Source organism: Stenella coeruleoalba, assembly GCF_951394435.1.
Source record: "Stenella coeruleoalba genome assembly, chromosome: 10".
In the NCBI taxonomy this organism is placed as follows: domain Eukaryota; kingdom Metazoa; phylum Chordata; class Mammalia; order Artiodactyla; family Delphinidae; genus Stenella; species Stenella coeruleoalba.
In genome coordinates this window covers 67,450,509-67,473,700 of record NC_137156.1, presented here as the reverse complement: position 1 = coordinate 67,473,700, position 23,192 = coordinate 67,450,509, and the positions used below count along the sequence as shown (strand labels likewise).

The 23,192-nt window shown below is 56.3% G+C and overlaps 1 protein-coding gene across 4 annotated transcripts in view; it reads left to right on the top strand.

Annotated features, from left to right (window-relative positions):
• Window positions 1-14,184: 14,184 nt before the first annotated feature.
• CACNA2D2 (calcium voltage-gated channel auxiliary subunit alpha2delta 2) overlaps window positions 14,185-23,192 on the top strand; it is a 137,398-nt gene continuing 128,390 nt past the window's right edge. For all 4 annotated transcript variants that reach the window (XM_079934607.1, XM_079934605.1, XM_079934606.1 and 1 more), the window contains exon 1: window positions 14,185-14,606. In XM_079934607.1, coding sequence (XP_079790733.1) covers window positions 14,392-14,606 — 215 coding nt within the window. In that variant the 5' untranslated portion in view covers window positions 14,185-14,391. The remainder of the gene's footprint in view (window positions 14,607-23,192) is intronic.

Sequence of the window (23,192 nt, the reverse complement as noted above, 5' to 3'; positions counted from 1 at the left end):
CACCAGAAGGAGGAGAGTGGGTAAGAGGGGCCAGTCAGCCCACTTAGAGCTGCCTCCTCTCCCAGTCTGGTGGAGACTGGCCCGCCTCCCACCTCCTTCAGATGGAGCTCAGTCCCCCTGCTTTGCAGGTTCTGGGCCCTGCCCCAACTGCTGGGCGGCCCTGCCTGGCAGCCTCCACAATCCTCAGCCCCTGCACCCCCCAACCTGGGCCAACACACTAGATGTGGACTGTCCTCATCAGAAGCTCCCCCAGACCCCAAGTGCTCCCCACTCCGCTGCTGCTCCTGCCCCAGGCTCACAATCAGTAATGACGGGATAATTGTTGTTTTATTGATCATGACCAGCCTTCTGTAGCCCAGTGATGGATGATGTGGAAAGAGCCACATTTGCACTGGCACCAGCACCCCAGCACCGGGAGAATCGGATATGGCCTTGCTTAGATGCAGACTCTCCTTATCCCATTACCTCACCATCCTCCTCTAGCCCTGGCCAATGGGAATGGAGCAAAATGAACACCAAACTGGGAATCTGGAGCCTAGCGCTGGACCCCAGAATTCCAGACCTGATCTCCAGAGCCCCTAACTAGCCCACTCCCCCAATCTCTGCTCCTACAGCCCAACCCCTGGGAGGCCAGGCTGCAAAGGTAGATGTTTGGAGGACCAGTGTGTGACTAGGGTGCCCCAAATGGTGCCTTATATAAATACCTACACAGACCAGGAGTCTCACAGCCCCAGAACCAGTCAGCCAGAACCAGTCTGGGTTCTGATCACCCAGAGCCACCTCATTCACCATTCTCCTCTGTCTTGGCCTCTCCACTGAGGCTCTCACCCTCAGCTGGTCCGTCCTCTCTCTTTCTGAATCCTCGCAAGACTCTACTATCTGGTCTCTGACTGAGCCTCTCCCATTCCAACCATCGCCACACCTGTGGCCAGAGTCACTGCCTAAAGCTCAGCTCAGACCCTCTCTCCCTTTCCACAAGGCTCCACTGGGACAGGGCAGGCTCCCAGGTCCTCCTGGCTCAGTCAGCTTCATCCCCACTGTCATCCTTCCCTGGAGCAGGAATCTCAGCAGGATACCAGGCAGACGGAGGAAGTTTCATCTCAACCTTTGAAGTCCTGCTGGGCCAGGAGGCTGGAGAACATTGGCGCATGGGGCGGGGAGGTGAAGGCAGGGAGAGAAGGAAGGGGAAATCTGAGAGCCACTGTGGGCAATTGCCAAATGCCCCTGTTCTCCCTGTTTCCAGGCTAAAGGTAGAATTGCCCCTTCCTGCCCCCTGGTGGTCAAGTGGGGCTGCGGTCTGGTTCTCACCAATGAGTGGCAAGCGGAAGCAACATTTCCATGACAGAACAGTTCATCGCTGGTGTGAGACCTTTCAAGGCCCTCTCTCCCTCTGCCATAACTGTTTTCTAGACTTTGGCTCTGTAGTCAGCCTGGTCTCAGTGTGAGGATGACATGGAGCACAGCCTTGGCTGACCTATGAAGAACAAGTAGCAATAAAAAGAAATAAATCATTATTTTAAGCCACTAAGATTTTAGGGTCGTTGTTACTGAAGCCGGATTTAATCCATTCTGACTGATGTGGGGAGAAAGTATATGCTGCGCGAGTAGGTGGTACTGGGAGAACGGAGGAGGGGGTGGCAGTGACGGTAGGCTGTATGCCAGGAGGCCAGATTCTCACCCTGGTTTAACCACCCTGGCCCTTCCCCTCTCTACGCCTCGGTCTCCCTACCAGCGAGCCACCAGTGTATCTTTCGAGACTGGGAGGAATGGAATGAGGAGACAATGGGAAAGCATCTTGAGTCGGGAAGAATAAGCACAGGTGAGTGTGGACGGAGCTGGTGACAGCACATCCCTGGTTGGGTGATGATGCTACTGTGGGGGGCTGAGAGTGATGGTTAACTGTGATGGTGACGGCCACACGGAGCTGCTGGAGGCAGTGGTGATGGTGGTGTTTGTGCTGGCAAAGGCGATGTTGACAGCAATCAAGACCACTCCTGTCAGCCTGGCCCAGGCCCTGACTTCCACCAGGGCATAGGCACGGCAGTGATCACAGCAGACCCAGATGGAAGGCCTCAGACGTTGATTAATTACCTCCACTGGGGCTGGCTAATTGTCCACCGATCTCTGCTCATCAAATGCCCTGCCTGCCTGACCTGGGCTTGCCTTCCAGAGCAGAACTGCATGGTGTCAGAGCAGAGGTTTCTCAGATATGCCAGCCCCAAAGTCCTCTTCATTTGCCTTAGCTGAGCACTCCCCCACTGGGCGCAGCACAGGCTCCTCCATGGGAGCTGGGTGCCGGGCTGGGCAGCTGTACAAAGCAACAGATGGTGTTTTCCTGACTCTTGATGAGCACAATATGGAGTTGTCATGTGTCATTGACATGCTCAGGGTGCAGGGCTGGTGGGGGGAACTCTTAGGGTCTTGGCTCACGGAATCTACTTGGACACTCCTTGCTGGTGTCAGGGAACTAGCCCTGGCTCCATCCGCAAACATCTGTGCCCCTTCCATGCAGGGCCTTATACTGATCACTGGGGGCACCACGGACTCAGTGATGACGCTGCCCTGTCTTGCCCTCTGCAAGTCCCAGTCTAATGGAAGAGGCAGTTCCGGACCTAGACTGAGCATGACGAGTTTGACATGGATATCTGCTCAAGGGCCAGGGCAGAGCAGCTCTCCTGGTACCACTGGGCAAACTGAGGTCAGGAATGGGTGAGGTACGTCCCAGGTCACACAGGGACTTGGAGGTGAGCTGGGCTAGAATCACTTTCCCACCTCCAGGCCAGGGCTCCTCACGCCACACCCGAGCTCCTCATTCTGAGCTCTATTTTTGCTGGAAAGCACAGATGAAGATTTTGTTTTTAATTCCTCCGTTTTGTTTTTGCTGAATCGGCATTTCTGTCATCCTAATCTGAGGGGCTTGGCTTGTCTGCTACAGGGGGGAAATGCCTCCATTTAAAAGCAGAACTAAAAGAAAAACATCCACAGGCCCCATTTCACTGCAGCAGACATGATGAGCAAACCACGGTCGTTAACATGATAAAAGTCACTTTGTCTGGGTGTAAAATTCATTTTTTCCCCATTTAGCACATGGTGCATTTGCATTGTGCTGCAGTTCGTGGGTTGTGGTCTCCTCCCAAGGATGCCCCCAAATTGTTCTTATTCCCCAGGCAGTGACCCCAAGACCTGGGCGTCACCGAGGCTGGGGCCACGGTGCTGGGAGGGGCCCATCATGTGGGTGTTCCCTTGGCCATGAGGCTGCTCTCCCAGGAGCCTTGAGAGACCTTGAGGCCCCACACTCTCTGGTCAGGCCTGGAGGGGACTTGGCAGGGATGGAGGAGTGGGGCACCTGGGGACCCCAAGGAGCCCCATTGACTCAGTTCTTACCCCAGCTCTGCCCAGCAGCTTGCCCTGGTGTCGCATTCACCCCCCTCAGCCCCAGGAGTCCTGCCTTCAGAGGCAGGGCCTCACTGAGTTGCTGACTCACAGAGAGGGAGGGAGTTGCTTATGGTCACCTGAGCAATTGAGGCAGGGCCCATTCCAGCCCACCATCTCTGGTTCAAGAGTTCAAATCTCACTACCTGCTGTGCCGGGGCCCACAAAGGTCAAATTCGAGGGCTGAGGCAGATAGCCTGGATCCTGCCTCCCATCCTGTTTTAGAGTATAGCCTTGGATCTTCCTCTCATTTGGACTCAGTTTCCCCAACCATACAGTGACAGGCTCCATGGGCCAAACTCTGAGGTCCTTTCCAAGTTTAACCTTCCCTGGAGGGTGTTCAAATATGATCTGCTGTTCAGCCTGAATCTTGAGGGGCACCTAGTACTATGGGGATCACTGTTGTGCGCTGAGGGGCAAGCAGACAGAGGGGGCAGGAACACAGAGCCCTCTGCCCCTCTGCCCAGCAGGCCAAAGAGGACCAAGGGCCTCCCTGAAGTCCCTACCCCTAGACCCTCCTCGCAGAGGCTGGGCTGGCTCCAGGAAAGAGGTGGTGTCAAGCTTCTGCCCAGGTGGGGCTGACTGCCGATGTGGAGGCTGGTGGTACGATATAACCCCATAGCTTTGGGAGGGGGGAGCTGAGAAGCCCTTTCTACAGAGTTCTGCCACAGACATGGGAAGAGAGAGAAAGGACAGGACCCCCATGACCCTGCCCACAGCTTTGGGGGCTTAGACTCTGTTACTGATAAGACTTCCAGCTGGGGTGGGCAAAGAAACAGAGAGAAGACTCCTGGAGAGAAGGAAAACGGCAGGCTGTCGGTGAGAGTGGAGGAAGCTCCAAAGAGGGGATGGCAATTGGCCCCAAGAAGGAGGAGCAGGGAACCCTTAGGTAAAATGCTTACCTGGCCCTGGTGCGGTCTTGGGCAGAGCGGACTCAGAAAACGCACAGTAACTGGAACCGGAGCTGCCAGATAACCCTGCCCTGCCCCCTTGATTGGGGAGATGGAGAGGCTGGGAAGACCTGAGCTCAGCCTGAGTGGATGGGAGTCCTGTCATAGCAGGGGACATGTCCAGGTCATGGGGCAACTGTGGGGGACTGGAGGCCCTTTAGAGATGATGTCCCACGTAGGCTTTCCCAGGGAAGGCAGGACTCCAGCAAGGCCATGGTCCAACCATAGAGGTAGATCTAAGCTACTCCTTCCTCTCCTCCAGCCCAGAAGAGAGAGCACCCGGCTCTACATCTCACAGCTTACATCTTGCTGCCAGAAGAGGGGTCTGTGACTGCCAGCCAGAGCAGGGTTCTCAGGGCCTCTGGGGCGACCGGGGAGGGGAGAGAGGCCCCCTGCCTGGTGAGAGAGTGCGGGTGGTGCAGTGCGCATGGCGGGTGGGACCCAGCAACAGCTGTTCACTTACTGAAGCTATTTTATAATATTGCCAGAGCTTTTAAAATAATCCCGTTTCTGCAGAATATTCCCAGCTAATTGGAGCTGTCTCTTTCTTATTAAACAGAAAGGTTATAAAAATGTGTGTTGAGGGTTTAAGTGCAATACCTCTCGGCTGCTCTGATTGTTATGACAAGGATAACATACTGGAAACCAGTAGCTGGCAGGCTAGGCAGAGCAGGCTGTGGTGGCTGGGCCGGGGTGGAGCAGGGGCTGCCACCCAGGCAGGGCCAGGCTGGCTCTCCCCGTGGCACCTTGCTCAGCACAGGCTTGAGGAATGGCAGCCTTCCCTAGAACAATTGCTCTTTAAACACTTAGGCTGCTGTGACAGGGCTGTCCATCACCCAGGACTCTGACTGGGGCAATTCGCATAATTTACTGAGAGGCAGAGGAGAAGGGGGAAAGCGATTCCAATTAGCTGAGCCAGGCGGCAGATGAGTTCGCAAAACCTCAGCGCTTCAGGAGGATGAATAAATAGCCTCCTCTCCATGATGGAGGGCCGCCCAGGAGCACAACTGAGGGCAAGGTGCTAAGAGGTACCCATTCTGCAGATGGGAGCCTGAGGCCCACGGCTGTGAAAAGCCTTCCCAAGGTCATCCAAGGAGGGTTGAAACGAGTCCAGACCCTGTTTAGAGCTGAAGCCTTGTGCCCAGCTCCTGTCCCTCCTTATGCCGAGCTCTGGCATGGGGTGTGCACTGGAACTCTGTCCTGGGAGGCTCTGGAGCCCCCGACCCCTGCCATCCTCCATCAGAGCAGTCCCACTTCAATCTGTCATAAATGGGGGATCTGATCAAATTTAGTTTAAAATGAATTCCTGTTTATCAAAATATAGTTGGAAACCCAGTGTCCTGGAAGAGGCCCCCAAAACTTCAATGGACCATCCCTGAACCATTTAATGGGCAGATCAGTTTTGTCCCTGGGATCCTTCCCGGGACCTCTCCAAGAGAAGATAAGCTTCTAAACTGACCTGGGCCAGCCACCTCCTGTCCCTAACTGTCACATTCCTCCACAGGCCACCCCATTCTCCCTGTGCACCTCAGCAGCTGCAGGAAGGCCTCTGCCCATTGCCCCAACCTCACTGACTCGTCACTCTGCAATGTGCTCCAGTCCCAGTCCTGCCCCCGGCTTGGTGTGTGCTGGGCCTGGCTCATTGCCTCAACTGGGTGGAGTATGTAGGGACAGGGGTGGCACTATTGCCCCTCCTCCTTCCATGGACCTGGTGGACACCATGGGAGCAGTCCTGCTATGCAAGCTTGTGACTCAGCATCAAAGCATCAAGCCCCCGGTGGCTTCCCAGCAGCTCTGAGAGGAAGATGAGGGGGCTTATTAAACCCATTTTACCTTCAAGGAGAGTGAGGTGCAGTGACATTGGGTAATGAACTCAAGGTTACCTGGGCCCAGTGGATGTCCGCTGCCTCCCAGACATGAATCAGGCCAAGGCGCTGGATGATTGTCCTTTCCACCCTGTGCTCATGGGACGTTTCTCCCATGATTTGTGACCACTGCCTGTAGCCAGCCCTGCCACCCGCCTCCCGGCTTCCAGGCCTTCCTGCTCCAGTGCAATGGGCTCTTTCATCATGGAGAAGCCTCACTTCTGGAAACAGAGCAGACCTTAAATGCTTCACTGGCTTTCCCCGGAGCGGATCCTACCTTCACACCTTTTACTAATTCTCCAGTATTCCCTTCACCTGGAATGTCCTCTCCTTTACCTCTAGGGAGCCTTCCCATATTCCCGCAGCAACAAGCAGTTCCCGTCCTTGAGCATCCCAAAGTGCAGATGTTCATCTCTGCTGGGCCTGGGGCTCCATGGAGGGAAAGGGGAAGGCATGAGGCAGGTGGTCCTTGCCTTACCCGCGGAATCCGATACATGCTCACAGGCTTTGTGGGGACAGATCCCCAACTGCTTTCTGCAAAGCTCTGCCCAGAGGTACTTTGGGTTTAGCAGGCAGAGCAGCGAGTTTCCATCCAAGCAAGAGAGAGGAGGCCTTTTAAATGCTGGTCAAACCCAAAGTCTGCACTGCTACCCTGGGAGTGGACAGGAAGTACTCATTTACATGCCTTGTGCATAGCTTTGCATATTGAGATAAGATGGACTTATTAAATTCTTTTTTAAAGATTACAATATGCTCCTCGTGCCTCAACCAAGGAGGAGCTGGATTGGGAGTCAGATCCCATCTCCATTGCTTCCCAGCCAGGTGGAACAACTCACTCGGAACCACTGGAGCCTCAGTTTTCTCATCCACTCAATGGGGGTAATGCTATCTACTTGAAAGGCTACTGTAAGAATTAGGCATCCTTCGGGCCCCGTGTCTGGTGTGTAATGGGGAAGGAGAAGCTGGGGGAGAGGGAGGAATTATGATGGGGCTTATGATTCTCATTCACTTTCTGGAGGAAACATCAAGAATTCTCTTTTGGAAATCACAGGAAAGCCACAGTGACCAGGGTAAGTCCTTTTTCTCTGTACAGTGAATATAAGGTTCTTAGTCTCCAGGGGAGGTTGGGAGTAGGGGCACTCCAGTGGGTGGGGGGTAGTTTGAGCTCTCTCAGGGCCTATTTTCCAGGAAGCTGCAGCAAGACTCTCAGTGAGATCCAAGCACGTCTAGAGGGCTAGGGGATCAGCAGAGCCTGGGATGAGGAGATTCCAGACATGCCCAGCTTTCTATAAGAGCAGCTAGGCCAGGGTTCTGAGGCCAGCCTGCAAGGGCAGCAGTTGCCCTGCAGTGTCTATCAGAATCGCTACAGTGTGTGTATGGGGGTGGGGGGCACTGAGTGGCTGGGGCTTGTGGGGAATCCTCAGTCCCATCAGAGATCTATGGCTGGCGGAGAATAGTACAGGAACCTGGGAGGAGGTTATATGGAGTTGTGAGGGCAGGGTCCATCTCACTCCCAGGGATCTGATCTGCAGGATTTGCAGGGGTCCTATGGCTCCCATCCCAGACCCTAGCATGATGGAGATGATATATTATTACATAGTCATTTAGTCATTCATCAACACTTGATAATGCCCTATCTTCCGAGGGGCCTGAGTATGCCTGGCATACCTACTGCCCCCCGGGTTTAAGTACCATCCCCCAGCCCTGCCCCACGCCTGACTCATCACCAGTGTTTCCTGTCCATGGCCTGCTCCCAGCCACCCCACGGCAGCTGGCTTGGATTCGAAGGCAAGACCTAAGTGGCTTGTGGCAAAATGCTGAGTCCACATCCTGATCCTCCCCGAGGTCTCTCTCTGTCTCTCTCAGCGAGTCTCTCCATCCGCCTCTGCCTCTCCAAAGCTCCTCCTCGCTCATTTAGAAATTAAGACCTCAGCAAGATGGTGCTCTGGAGCCGCCAGACTGGGATCAGGGAGGCCGTGGCGGTAGGTGAGGGGGAGAGGCCGTCCAGCTGGTGGGAACATAAGCAGACAGAAGCCTCTCCATCCTCCGCCAGACTCTCAGTGGCCTACCTGGGTGCAGCTTCCCAAGCACCCCCTTCTGCCTGCCTGGAGCCCAGCGAAGCTCTCTGATAGCTTTACTCTGCAGGAAGAGGGCTTGGCTCTGCCTTGGGAATTCCCAGACCTCCAGGGTCTTTTTCTAGGCCACCGAGGGGCTCTCTGCTCTCTGTATCTGTCCTGGTACCTGCCTTGCTCTGCTGGCCACAGTACTGGCCCTTAATCAGCAAGTAGAAAACCGACACCCAAGATGGGGATATGGGCCAGCTCTGACCATAAGAGAGTGCCATGAACGGCCCTAAGCAAGGACCCAAGGGGTCTGGGTTCTGGTCTCAGAGGTGCCACTGTTCACTAGGCCCGGCCCAGAGCATCCCTGAGGCTCAATTTGTCAATTTATAGAGTAGAGTGAGGGGGTCCACAGAGTTCCCGCTGTCCTTTGAAAGAGATTCTGGGGCCTGGTTGTCTCCAGAACATCCAGGTTGTTTCCCAACTGCCTAGACCAGTTGGGGAGGGATCCAGAATCCTTGCAAGCCATGGTCACCTGCAGCACTTGTGCCCTAAACAACCTCCCTTTCCCCACCCCACACCTTCTGGGCAGTGATGTCTCTCCCTTAGCTAGCCCACCTGGGGTACAATGGTCCCAGGACAGCCTCTGCTCTGCTGGTCCCCCTAACTTCCATCCCTGCCCCTGTTTCCTGCCATACCTCACAGGTTGTGCCTTCTATCAAGACCAGATGCTCCCTTCATTTGCCTAACCTGGTACTACCTCATGCTGGCAGAGGAGAGGAAGGAGTGTGTTTCCACCCAGCCCTGTCTGCTTTGCCCCTTCATGTGGCCTCAGGAGCTGGAGCTCCCAGCCCTGCTGCCTGCCTAGTCTAGGCCCATCTGTCTTGAGTGTCCCCAGCCTCCCCCATACCCCTAGGCAGTAAAGTAGCCTCCAATCCAGCATGACCTTCCTCAGCAGATCCTAGTGGCTCACAGTTCCCCCTTGGGTCAGTGCCCAGAAGATTTCATGGGGGACTGGGTTGGAAACTACCCTTCTCCTCCCAGGGCCTGGGTAGTTGCTGAATCGTAAGTGCACTTGGATTGTATTTGAGGCTAATGGCCTGGCTTCAGGGACAACATTTCCAGGCCAAGAGGGGGTCCTTCAGGATTTCCAACTCCAGGCCACTCCAACCAGTGGGGGAGGAGTCCATGCCTCCTTCCTCCCTGCTCCCTGCCTCACCTCACCTCAGGCCCCAGAGATGAGATCTCAAAGGCCCTGACCCAGGGAGAACAGCAAGGGCTGCAGTGGCACCCTGATTCAGGGAGCAGAAAGACCCATATCCAGCGCTAATGGGAAAGGCTGGACTGGCTTTTGGCAGAAGGCCTCGCTTCTCCTCCCTGTCTGGTGTCTAAGGAACTCAGGGGGAGGGTCCTGAGTGCTGGCATCACCCCAAGAAGGCAGGGGCCTCATGAAAGGGGGCAGGGCAGCCTCTGGGCCACCTAGCCTCTCACCACGCACTGCTCCTAGTGGCCCTGCTGCCACTTCCCACAGCGTCAACTTCTTTCAGTAATTGAAGAACACCTAGCCTCATCCGTCTTCCAGGCTCGACAAATGAAGTGCTAACTGCCCCTCACAGGAGCAGCAGCCATCAGTTAAATTAAGTAATGGTGGAGCCAGGTCCTGTCCTCCCCTCAACCACCTAGCAGAGGCTAATCCTCTAAAAGCTTAGTGGGCCAAAGCCAAGAGATGCTTTTAGCAGAAAAGCAGAAGATTTGAGGACTTTCTTCAGGGTGTTTCCCTAGCCCATTGCTCGAGGAGGTACTTCCTGGGGTCTAGCCTTGATCTCTCCTGCCTTTTCAGGTGCAGAGGGGAAGGCGGATAGCATGAGGTGTGGACCTGCGCTCGGAGAGGCCCCTCTCAGGAAACATCTCTCGCTCTGCCCTCACATTGAGCAGAGCTAACTCATTCAGGGACACATCCCTGGCTTGCTGGTTTCATTCACTGTCGCCAGAGCCCTCTGTCTCTGTTTCCTCATTTGCAAAATGAGCAAGTTAGGGAGGGGTGGTTCACAGAATTGACAACTGGATCCCAGCAATGCGCAGGGACAGGAGCTGACCGGGAAGCTCTTTCCCGGCCTTGGTGGGGGAGGCCAGCACCTGTTTCTCTCTGCTCTCTGAGGGCCTGGAGGGGCGGCCATCAGAGGAGGCAATTTGCCATGGCCATTCCGCTGAGGTGTTGATGGGGTGTTAGGAGGTGATGGAAGGCCGCCTCCTCAGACCCTGACTTCGCCCACCGCTGACACTCTTCACTTCCACCTGGAGGCAGAAAAACACGTCTTGTGGAGAGTTAGAGCTGCTGTCAGTGCTGGCCGGGGGCTCTGAGGAGACTTTTATTTATTTGGAAGCCATTCAGACACCTAATTCTCTTCTGAGGGGAGAATTTCTCTTTTTTATTTGTCCTCGTTTTCTCTTGCCACGGTGGAATGAAGGCCTCAGGGGAGGGGACAAACCAAGCGTCTGGGTCTCTGTGCCATACACATCACTGTGTATAGAACACAGGGGTGGCACTGAGGGGCCTCTCACTCCTCTGGGGAAGATGTTCAGGTCAGAGTCCTCCCAAGGGGAGTTCTGAGGACTCTGAGGGCCCCGGTGCCTGGGAGGGGGCACAGAGGACAGAGTCTCAACCTCAGTCTGGAGCCTGAGTCTCTTTGCTCACCATAACCCCTTCCCGGGGATGCCTGAGTCTCTCTGTGGTTTCCCTTCATTAAGGTCTTGCAGAGTACCAAGTCCTGCCCTTAGGGTGTTACACGTTTTGGGTCTTCAGACCATCCCTGCAGGTACCGTATCTCCCATTATATGGACGAAGAAACAAAGGCTCAGAGAGGCAAAGTGATTTGCTGATATAACCTGTGATATCTGAGGCCAAAGCTATCACTCCTTACGCCCAGGCCAGACCACTCTTCCTGGGCATAGCCCCAGGCTCCTGGAGATGCCACTCAAAAGTCCTTATGTCAACACTTCCTGTGCCTTCCCAATGGCCAGGCTCTGTGTGGGGCCCTGAGGTGGTGACAGGGACAAGGGAGACTTGGGGTCCCAGCTTGGGTGCAGGTGTTTTTCTGAACCCAAGGCAGAGGCTGCTGCATGTGTGTGTGGCAGGGGGGAGGGGGCAGGAGAGTAGGGACTGGAGTGGGGAAGCCTGTCTAGTTGAGGGGAGGTCCAGGAAGGCTTCCTGGCATAAGTGGTATTTATGGGTTCATAAACATTCTGGGTTCAAGTGGTAGAGATGAGAGAGTGTGTTCCAGGCAGAAGGAACTACAGGGGTAAAACTCTAAGAAAGCCAGGAGCTCTCCAACCCACTGGCTTATAGAGCAGCAAAAGGGTGATGGCAGGGAGGCTGAAGGTGGGCAGGTTGAAGTGGGGATCTTGCTGCCCCAGGTGTCCTGGACATTCCTGATAGGCTTCCTCGTCCCTCGAGACTTGCTTGGCACATAGTAGGTTTTCCATAAAGACCTCTCAGTCTCTTCTGGCTTGCTTAGCTGACTTCCCCTCGGCCCACATGCAGAACTGGCACCTGCCAGGCCCCCTGCCACTCTCTGCTGGCTGCACCTTTACTTGCCCCTGCTGCCTTACATCTTCTAGCACAGGCACATCTGGCCAGATGGGTAGCTGCCAAACCTGTCAATATTCCTGCCCAGGAAGCCCCCCTATTCGCTAGGAAGTCTTGATTTTTCTTCCCATGATCTTAACCTGTGGCTGGAGCCAGGAGCCAGCAGACCGAGGATGTTGTGAGCCTCTGAAGTTGGAGTGTGTAGACTCTTACTACCCGTTTACTCTTAATTACCTCCCCTCCTTATTTGTCTTCCTTTAACGGCCTGTCAACCAAAATCTCCCGCCTTTCCCTCGGCACCAGCAGCCTCAATTAGGTGCTCATCTGTGGAGGCTGGAACTGAAATGTCCAACTACCAATGCCCACTTGCTGCACCCAGCCTGGGTACAGGTACCTGATGACCTGGGCACTCTTTGGGGATAGTGCTGCCATCCTGGTGTCAAAGGGCAGGGAGGCTGCCCTTGACATTTCTCACTCAGCCCCTGCAGAGCTGGCCTTGAGAACGTGCCCACCTAACCCCAGAGGGCACCCAGGAGGGGTGATGCCCTTTGTGCTGGTTCCCTGGGGCCATAAGCACAGGCATTTATCCAGCAAACAGATGGGTGAGGATACCATGGGCCAGCCCTTCCCTAGGCATGGGGGAGATAGAGGTGCTAGAGACAACTGTCAGTAGGAGGGGCTAGGAGGGGGCTGGTTAGGTTAGCTCAAGCTTGTTGACTCTTCTGTGATGCACCCTGCCCCCATCATTCTGTCCAGGTGGAAGGACTGCCCTGCCCAGAAGTGGGGGTGGGGACATCTGCACAATCAGGCATCTGCCTTGTCCTCCACAGAACTGGCCTGGCTTGGCCTTGCAGAGTCCACTGTGCCCCTCCTGTTCACCAGCCCCCAAGGCCTATCAGGGGTTTGGGGCCCAGGGCACTGCCTTCATTTAACAATATGTTTGGGACCTATGGCAAGCCTCAGTCTGGCCTCTGAAGACTCACTCAGGTCAGAGAAGGAGGATACTCCAAAGCTGTCTCCCTGCCTCGTGAGGGTAGGCAGGGGTAGGACAGCCCAGGCAGGAATAAGGAGCAAGTAAAGGTTGTCCTGAGCCCTATTCCCTTGCCGCTGTCTGGGTGAGAGGGGTAGCTCTGCCCTCCTCAGTCCAGGGGTTACCACTCTTCCCCCTCCACTGCAAATCCTCTTTAGGCTGACTTGTAAGTAGGTGATGGGAGACTCACTCAGATATCATAATGTGGGGAGCTCTTGCTCAGGTGGTTACTGGCCCTCACTCATATTAGGCACCGAATCTGTGGGCAGTTACTGCTTAGAGGGTCTTGCTCTGTTCCAGGCTGGTAGGAAGCATTCTCCCATCTTATCTGTGCCAGGCGCAGAGCAGGGCCCCAGGGCAACTTCAGCGGAATCTCAGGGATACTCTCCCCCAACCATGAGTGTTTCAATTTACCAAGCAACTCACTTCCATTCTCACTTTATCCTGGAAATGGGGGTGGGCACCCACACAAGCATTCACAAGGGAGGAGACTGAGACTCTGAGAGGCCCACAAGCCGCAGAGTCAGAACTGACACCAGCCCAGCCTTCTCCCGGCAGCAAGGGAGAGCCAGGAGCCTCCAGGACAGAAGGGATTGGATTGTGCAGGGGTGAGCTTACTGGCACTGGAGGAGTTTAAATAGAGGCTGTGCAAGCCTCGGGGGCTGGGGCTGGTCTGCACACAGTGCCCGCTTAGCCCAGGGAAGTGAAATGAGTGGTTGCGGAGCGCTGCATCCATTCCCAGCCCCTCACAACTGTGCAACTGGACCTGTTCCCACCCAGGCTTTTTCTTTCTGTCAGAGCCTTGGGACCCAAGTTCCCCCAGAGAGGGCTCTTGAAGGTAGCTGGAGCCCCTGGTGGTATGAGTTCAGCTCCGTTGCCCTCTACAGTGGTCTCTGCTGAAGCCTGCCATTCTACCATCGAACCTGTGACTCCAGGCCTTAAGCCTGTTGAAGGTCGAGCCCCCAGCAGGGTCATTATGCGCCTGCCGGGGACTCTTGGCAGTCTGAGGCGTGGGGCAGGGCGCACATTGGAAATTCGGACTTGGCTGGGGCTCAAGACGCGCGTGCCCCGGCTCGGTTCGGCCACGCGGGCCAGCAGGGCCGGCTCAGGGAGGCGCGAGGGGCGCGCAGGCCGCGGCGGGCGCGTGGCCGCGGCGGGGGCGCGCGGGGGCGGACCGGCCGGGGAATTGGGGAGGGAGGGAGGGAGCGGGGAGGGCGGCGCCGTCAGGTTGGCGGCGGCCGCTATTTGAGCGCTAGTCCGGGACCCGGCGCTCAGAGCGCTTCGAGCTAGCGCGGCGGAGAGATCGAGCACGAAGCCCGCAGAGGTGCTGCGGCTCGGGCAGCCCCGGAGGCCCCGCGCGAAGAAGGCGGCGGAGGAGGAGAGGCGATTGCCGCCTGCCGCCCGCGCCCCCCCAACCCGCCGCCGCCGCCCCCACCCCTCCCCGCGGCGCCGCATCTTGAATGGAAACATGGCGGTGCCGGCTCGGACCTGCGGCGCCTCTCTGCCCGGCCCGGCGCGGACCGCGCTCAGCTGGCCCGGCCGCGGCTCGCGGCCCGGCCTCAGCGCCCGGCGGCCGGCGGCTCGGCCCCCGCGCCCGCTGTCGCTGCTACTGCCGCCGCTGCTGCTGCTCCCGCTGCTCGCCGCCCCCGGCGCCTCTGCCTACAGCTTTCCTCAGCAGCACACGTAAGTGGCCTCGGCCGGCCGCGGGACCCCGGCCGAGCCCAGAGCCCCCCTCCGTCCCCCAGCCCGCGCCCGGGCCGGGGCGCTGGGTCCCGCCGCCCGCCGCGACCGGGGGCGGCGGCCCCAAGCCCAGAGGGCGGGCAGCCGGGGTCCCGGCGCTTCTGGCTGCGTCGCGAAACTTCCCCGCGGTGCCCCTTCTCCTTCCCATCCCCCAAACCGCACAGAGCGAGATCTCTGGGGGGTCCGAGCTTTCCAGCTGATTTCCTTGCCGCTGTCGGGTTGAGAGGGAAAACTGGGGTTGGGTGAGGGGGCGGCCAACGACCTCTGCCCGGCGGAGTCAGAGCCCAGCGTCTGCCTCATGTCTCCTCCCGGGTAGGAACCTGGCGCTTTAGATCCAGAGGTGGGGGGCACCTCCACACTTGTTTTCATTGGCCTTTTCCTTCGAGGGGGAGGGCTGGAAGCAGAGGATGCGAGCACCTTACTGTTTGGCCAGTGCCACAGAAGAGGTCAGTGTCCCCTGTTCTTGCCCCCGCCACTAAACCTGGGGGAAGGGTCCCCTGGAGAGCCCAATTGGGAGGTGAAGGTGCCGGGGTGGAGGCAGAAGGTGAATGGCAGGGAGGACCCCCGCCTGCCCCTGCCAACAGGGTAATAGCATCTCTTGGCCCTGCCAGCTTCTGCTGGTTCTCCGTGGTCCTTCTGAGCCTTCTCTCCCTCCCCAGGAGCCTGGAAACTCGGGCTTCCTCCTCTGGGTGAGCTTGGCCAGATGCATCTGGGGCTGCAAATGGGTATTCAGTGCATGTGGCCTTTAGGACAGCAGCTGTTTCTATGGGCACCATGACCCAGCCTTATGTCAGTGCCCAGACACCCCTGTGGCTTTGGGGCACGGTGACCACCTTGCTGTCTGTTATTTGTCTGTCGCTCTGAGGAGCCACCTGTCCCTGGACTCCTGCACCAGTGACCACACAGGGGTTTTGGGAAATGAGTAGCCGGGCTGCTAGTGGCCAAGAGGAAGGGTCTGTCCTCATGGAAAGGGAAAGGCTGGCTCTGCGTCATTAGACCAGTTCTGCCCAAGGGTAGGGGCCCCTGGTTCTGCCTACTCCAGCTTGTAGGTTCTCCCAGATGAGGAAAAATCAAACTCAGGAAAGGCACTGCCTGAGTCTCTCTCCGTCTTGTCATCTCTCTCCTCAAACAGCCTGGCTGTGCTCAGGCGGGTGATCAGTAGGCAAATTACAGGTGCTACACGGACGTGTCCTCTGTCAGCTGTCTGGATTTTTCGTGTGTGTATGTGGGGTGTGCCCAGGGGGAAGAGAATCCTGTGGAAGTTCAAGGCTTGTGGGTGCATTATTGTCTTTCATTTGCTGTGATGAAAATGGACTTAAGCCACAGTGTTTAAAAAGAGCAAAAGCATTATTTTTTGTTATTCTTTTTCCCTCAAAGTCAAGACACAGTTATTTTTTCCTCTTGCCGTTTCGTAGCTCCTTGAGTGAAGGTTTAAGTAGACGTCTCTTTTCACCTCTTCCCACCTTGCTCCCTCTCCTTGTAACCTGCGGTGGGTCAGATGGCTGCCGAGCCTGCATGTTACATTTGTGACACCCTGACCAGAGAGGACACCTGTCCCTCTGTCCCCAGCCAGAAGATGGGGAGGCGGGTGTGATGGCAGTGGCACATTTTCAGCTGGACGCTCTTCTCTTGTCGGTATAGTTGGAACTAATTTCAGGGTTTGGGACACATCTTGAAAACCATAATTAGAGAATGAGAGTGGGGGTGGGGTGGGGGCTGTACAGCTCCGAGGGTCCAGGGGGAGGTGACTAACGGTGCGACAACACGCAGGGCTGGCGGCGACAGCCAGCGCCCTTCAGCTGCCCTGGTCCCGCGGATGCAAACGCCCATTGATCCTTGGAGGCAGGAAGGGGGAGGAATTGAGTGGGGGGTCCCTCCCCCACGTTCCCCTGCATGACCATGCTTAGTTGGAGTTGGGACTTCTGTTGAGCTGACCTGAAAGGCTGAGGCTGCTGCCCTGGGGCTGTTCGGGGCCAGTGGCCTCCCTGAACTCTCCTGGGTTAGCATGGCCAGGCTAGGAAGGGACTTTGATACAGGTACAGGTGGCTTTCTGAGGTGGGCAGTGGGACCCTCAGCTTCACGGCACTAGGGTGACGACCCCTTAGTGGAGAGGGCCCTTGATGGGAAAGTCATGTCCTCCTTAGTGTCTGGCAGTGCGACAGGGCCCAGCTTTGCAAGCTGCTGGGTTTTAAGCAAGTGTGGGTTTAGGGTCCGGTGGCCGTTATTTCTGTAATCGCTTTGGCAACATGGCTGTCTGCCCAGCAGGCAAAGCAGACCCTTTGCCACCTCCTCCAGGTGGATGGAGGAGGGCAGAGGAGTTACTGCTGGAGGGAGGACAGACCTTTGGTTTGGGGGCTGTGCCCTCTCACCCCACCTGGACCTGGATCAGGTTTTCAAACAAGGGAAGGCCACGTGTGCACAGGCGCATGTGTGTGCATATGTGCACTCATGTGTCTGGGGTGAGGTAGGGGGAGACGGAGTCAGAGCACACACTCTCCGTTTTACCTGCTTCCTCCTGTTCCCTGTTTGCTGCTGGCTGAGGGGCAGCCCTCACTGCTTTGCCTCTCCTTGTGCCTTTTCCTTTTCTGTCAGTCGCCTTTTCCAATTCTGTCAGTTGCCTTCCCCCTCCCTGCCCCCTTCTTTGGTCTCTCATCTCTTCTCCCATCCCCCTCCCCCCACTTCCTTGCCCATCCGTCTCATCTCTCTGTGTCCACTCTGCCCTGCCCACCTCTTCTGTCATCTCTATTGCACCTCTGTCCCCTGTTCTCCAGCATTCCTGGGTTTCTCTGTCCCCTCTGTGGGGTCCTGCTGAGGTGCCTGGGTAGCTGCACCCTCTTAGCCCCACTCTTCCCCAGTGATGGTGCTGGCCAGTACCTCCCTTCCTCTGGGAGTGGGTAGGTGGGTGGGTGGGGAGCAGAAAGGAGCCCGAGGGGTCTGGGCCCCCAGCAGATTAATGACAGCCAGAGTACGTGCGCCTTTTCCTGAGTGTCCACGACAGGGCATGCGTCACTATAGCTATGGTTAATGGTGGGTGACGTGTGTCTGTCTGGGCCTCCAAGCCCACGTCTTCACCTCCCTGTAGCTCTCCGTGTTAGAGGGAGGCAACATCACGCATCTGGGTCCCCCATTTCCCCAACAACCTGCCAACAGCTTTTGCAGGAAGGAGGAGGAGGCTGAGGCTTTACGGCCGGCTGCTGCTACAACTGGCTCACATCTCTCCTAGCGTTGAGGATGGGGGCTGGCGGACCCTTGTCTGCTTTCCCCCTGCAGGACCCACCTTTACTGGGCCAACTATGTCAAGCTAGCCCCTGAGAAGGGAGTAGCCTGTTTTAAGACGAGCCCCCTCATAGTGTGCGGGTGAGTCTCCCTCCAGATTCTTTGTCACACTGGTGTCTCCGGGGAGAGACTGACTCACAAGTGGAGTGAGCACTTCTGCCCTCAGTGCCTCCTTCTCCCCTATGCCTGTGTGCAGGTTGTCCCTGCCAGCTCCTGGGAGGAGGCAGTTTGGGGACATGGTGGGTGTCAGGTGTGGGCCCTGCAGGCTCAAGCTTTGGTCTCCAGAGCTGACCCTCCCCATTGGGATGACCTTGCCTCTGTTTCCCCAAATAAGATAATAGAATCTGCTTAAGAGGCTGGTGGTGAGAATTAGTGGGAGAGGGTGTCACCTCAGGTGAGCAGGGAGGGTTCCATGGGTGGGAGTCATGGCAGCTATCGATAACATTAACAACCCCTGATGCTACAGCCTGATGGGCCCCCATCCACCAATCTCTTCACATTCCTCCCATGGACTGAGCGCCTTCCTATCCCTCTGCTTTGCTTACGCTGTCCCCTCATCACTGCGTGCTTTTCTCAGGGGTTTAGATCCTTCCTTCAGGGTCTCATACCCACACCTTCCAGAGGCCTCTGGGTTGTGCCACTAGCTCAGGCTGTACCCACCCGCAGGGATATCGGCTCCGTGAGGACGAGCACTGGGCCACCTCCCTCCCCAATTCCCTGAAGCCGAGCTTGACTATGGTGGGGGATGTCACCAGGCTAATGGTGACCTCCCCTCACTGAGCTCAGGCCAGGCCCCTTGTCCACATTACGCCCTCAGACCCCATGGTCATGCCCATCCCACAGATGGGGAGACTGAGACTCAGAAAGATGAAGGGACCTGCCCAAAGCCCCACAGCTACCAGGGGCAGGGCAGGGAGAGGACTAATCTGTCAGACACTTAGCTGTCCTGCCAGGGGGCTGGGCACATCTGGGTAGGGGACCAAGAAGTTGGGGTAGGAACTCAAAGCCTGGGTGTTTGGAAGAAAATGAAGAGGCTTAAGACATGTGAGGGACGCCTAGGCTCCCAAATGTAACCTTTCCTGCTCTGTCCCTTTGCCTTCTTCTGGGTCTCAGGCAACCCTGAGGAGGCCTTTCTTGGCCCATGGCCACCCTACCAGCCCGGTGCTCATAGGCCCTGTGCCTACCTCCACCCCCCTCCCACGTGTACACAGGCGATCATGGAGCCCCCCAGTCCAGGTTTTCCCCCTTTCAGAGGCTTCGAGTCATGTGCCGGGCATGCCTGCCGTGCAGGGGTGGGCAAGAGGGACTTCATCTTGAGACTCTGAGATGCCATCCCCCCCTCCAGATTCCAGTAGGATTCCAGAGAGAGAGGCCAGGGGCGTGGGGGTGGAGGCTGTTCATGGAAACCTGAGGCCGGGTGCTCTAGTCCCATGGCAGGTTTTTCAAGCCCGAGGGGATTTCAGAGGGCTTGGACCTTATAGGTGCTGGGGTTTTCATGTTGTGTGGACAAGAGCGGTCTGGGGGGCTGGGGAACCAGGGTTCTATTTGCTAGGAAACTATACGGGGGCAGCTGGGGGTTTGGGAGTCAAAGCAGGCCGGCATGTGGCGTGTGCCCTGCCATGGAGGGTGGTGCTGTCTCTGGGTGGGGCGTGGTCTCTTTTCCTCCCCCCACCCAGTTCCAACCTCGCTGGCTTCCAGATTCAATATCTGCCTCGGGAACAAGTGACCTCTGTCCTTACGTGAGGGCTCAGGGCCTCAGGCCTGGGGAGGGAGACCAAGGCCTAGGGTGCTCTAAAGGCAAGTGTGGGGGGCTTTCCCACCCCTGGCTGCATCCCTTCAGCCAACTGGGGAGCTTCTCTTAGTGTCAGGTTGTTGTTTTTTTCCTGGTGCCTACTGTCTAAACAAGGAGCTACAGAATCAATATTCGTATTCCCAGAGAGAGGTGTATGTGTGGTTTCTGCTTTTTTTCCTTTCACTTCCTCTCTTGTCCTGTATAACCTGAAGAGCCTTCTGAGCTGCCTGTGGCTAAGAGTTGCGGGGGAGTTGGCGGTGCAAGTGACCATGCGGATTGATATGCCCATGTGGGGCTTGCAAGGGACTCAGGGATGCTGTCACTTAGGTCCACATAGGCAGGAGCTGGGGCAGCACTCAGCCAAGCCCTGCCCTGCCACTGTGGGACTCAGGCCGTTGGTTTGGTGTCCCTGGCCCTGGTCCTGCTCATGGACCACCTAGTTCCCCTCCCACCTCACCTGGGCCCCCTCCTTCCGGGGCTAGTCCAGCCTGCTGGACCCCTGGCCACTGCTGGTTCTGATGACTGAGCCTGTGAGGGATCTGGCCTTACAGAGCAGAAAACCCTGTCTAGCTGGGATTACATGGTGGGAAATCTTCACATGGGAGACCTGAGCGTCCCCACCTTGGGTTGGCCTGGCTCTGGAGGGCCTCTGTCAAAGGCAGTCCCAACCCAGTCCTTTCAGCTGATAGCTTGCATGGTGGTGACCTTGGACAGTCTCCTCTACTCTCTGGGCCTCAGTTTCCTCTCTTCCATTACCTTGTGACTCTGACATTGCAGTCGCCTAAGAAGACAGGTCCAAGGTCTTCCTGCTCCTCTCCACACTTTGCTCTAGCTGTGAGGTGAGACCTGACCCTAGCCCAGCTGAGCCCCATCTCCCCCAGTGTGAGGAGCCTGCACCTCCCATACTGGCCTCTGGACACACCTTGGGTGTCTCAAAGCTGCTTCTCAGAGTGACCCACTTTGAGCTCTGATCAGCCTAATTGTTTAGCAGAGAGGGAGGGGCACGGGAAGTCTTTCCTGCTGATTATTAAGCATCTCTCCCTACCTTGGAAGTGACTCATTAAACAAAGGGGAAAAGGAGTGGGTAAAAAGGGGGAGAAGTCACCCCCTCTGCCCCTCTTTCCCGCTTCCCTTAGACCCTGGGCCCCTTGTTCCCGCCTTGGTGCCTTCCTTCCCTGCTGGACAAACCTTTCTGAATGAGTCCCCTGTTGACACACACTGAGACTCTGCCACACCTCTCACCAGCTGTGTGACCTTGGGAACTTCCTCAGCCTCTCTGGGTCTTGGGGCCTCATCTGTAAAACAGGGTTCCCTTGATCACACTGCCTCGCTGGGTTGGGGTGTGAAAGGTCATGAGGGATGAATGACAAGGGCGTGTGGATTCTGACTGGATCTATGAGGGTTCTCAGTCCAGCTGGGCCCGTACTCTGAGTGCCAGGCACCTGTCCCATTGCCCATAGCGCCTGCCACCCAGCCAGGCCCTACAGGATCCTGAGACTCCATTGTGGTTTCTGGGTCCTTCCTCCTGTGCTTGGTCCTTGCCTTGGCCTGTGTGCACATGTAAGCTTGTGTGTGGAAGTGTCTATATGTCTGTGCTCTTATATGTGTTTGTGCACATGTGTTGGATATGTTCACGTTGTGTGCACACTTGTGAGTGTCCATTTGTATATGAAGATGTGCTTATGTGAGTGCATGTAAGTGTGTGTGCCTGTGTGTGTGAGTGTGCTTCATGTATATGTGCAGGTTGTGTGTACATGCCTGCGCATGTGTATACACAAGTGTTGGTATGTGCATGTGTGTGTGCCTATGAATGCGAATGTGGGTGTGTGCTTGTGCGTGGGTGTGCATATGTATGTGTGGGCATATGTACGGTTTATCTCTGCACCCAGAATGCGCTCCCAGTGCTCACCTTCTGAGCCCCCCTTTGAAGTTAATGCCAGGGCTCAGCTGGGCAAATGTTGGCAGTGGGAAATAAAGCCACCTGTTTGTTAGGACCAGTGTTTCACAAACTTTTATGTCAAGAACAGCCTGAGTTAAGGCTCAGCTGGGAAGTTTGATCATCTACCAACTGGCTCGATGACTGTCTGCAAGGGAAACACACAGAGGCTGCATCCTTGTAATTCAAATTTTTGCAAATAGAATGGTATTTAGATATGCCAGAGGACTTGGGACTCTGCGAAGCTTGGTGAGTCCTTTGTGAAACAAAGCATCTTTGCTAACAGCCCTTCCGATGTGGAATCTGGAAACCCTTGCTGTGTGACCTTGGCCTGGCAGTTTTTCTCTCTTGGAGTGTGTGCTTCTCACTTGCACACTCAAGGGTGGGAGACTGGCATCCCTTGAAGCATCTGCTGTAGGTTTGGGGTTCTTGCTCCTAGCGAGACATTTGTACAGTCAGCTGCAGGCATAATTTGGGTATAAAAGCTTCAGCTTGATGATGCCCTCATGTTCCTCTATTTGGGATGCCTCCAGCAAAGCTCTTCCTTTCAAGGATGAATTTTTGCCTACTGGGTCTTCATAAACAAGGCTGTCTGAGTGCCCTGTGCTGGGTGCTGGCCCTTGGCTCTGTGGGCCCTGAGCTGATGGGTTCTGATGTCTGAGAGCTTTCCCGGCATTCTCAGGGCCTGTGTGTTGTCAGTGTTAGGATGGCCCAGCATCCTAGGTATCTCGGGAGGGGACTTCTGCAAAGGGCTTGGGCACCTACAGGGCTTGTGAGAGTCCCTATGGGGGCAGGGAGCCCGAGTGCGACCATCTCCTTGGGCAATAATGGGCCTTGCCTGGGTCCCTGATTTGGGAAGGAATATCCCAGCCACAGAAGCCCCTGGGGACCTAGATACCTCCATTGTACAGACAGGGAAATTGATGTCTTGAGTGGCGGGAAGGAGCCTTCAGGCCCCACATTTCTGCTGGCTACATACATTCTGCGGGCAGGGCCCAGTCCCCCACCCAGGGCTCAGTACAGGCTGCTCAAAGGATGCTCCCCGTTCAGCCGTCTTTGCACTATGATGTACAACTGATTATCTTAAATAAAAACATTTTTGCCATGAGATGCGGGAGTGATTTGAGGCCTCCTTTGGCAAACCCTGCAGAGCAAGGTGCCTGTGGTGTGGGCCCCCAGCTTCTGGTGTTTCTTTGGGGCAGACCTTGGTGCCCTTTGCCGTTTTAGAGTCAGTGAGGCTTTCAGGGTACCCATGGAAAGGACAGCTTTGTCGCCGGGTGGACACGAATGGGTTGGAATGTTCCTCAGATGGGTAGAGGCCCCTGCTCTGCTGCGAGTTTCCAGCCTGACATGGCTGACGTGGCATTTTAGCCTTGATAACTTCTCTGCTCAGCCTATGTTCTCCTCCCTCTGGCGCTGCCTGAAATGCTACATTTGAAGCCTTAAAGGTCAGGCCTGGTGCTGCTGCCGGTTCCAACAAACAAACAACAAAACAACCCACCTCAGCCCTGCCCCCACAACTTCA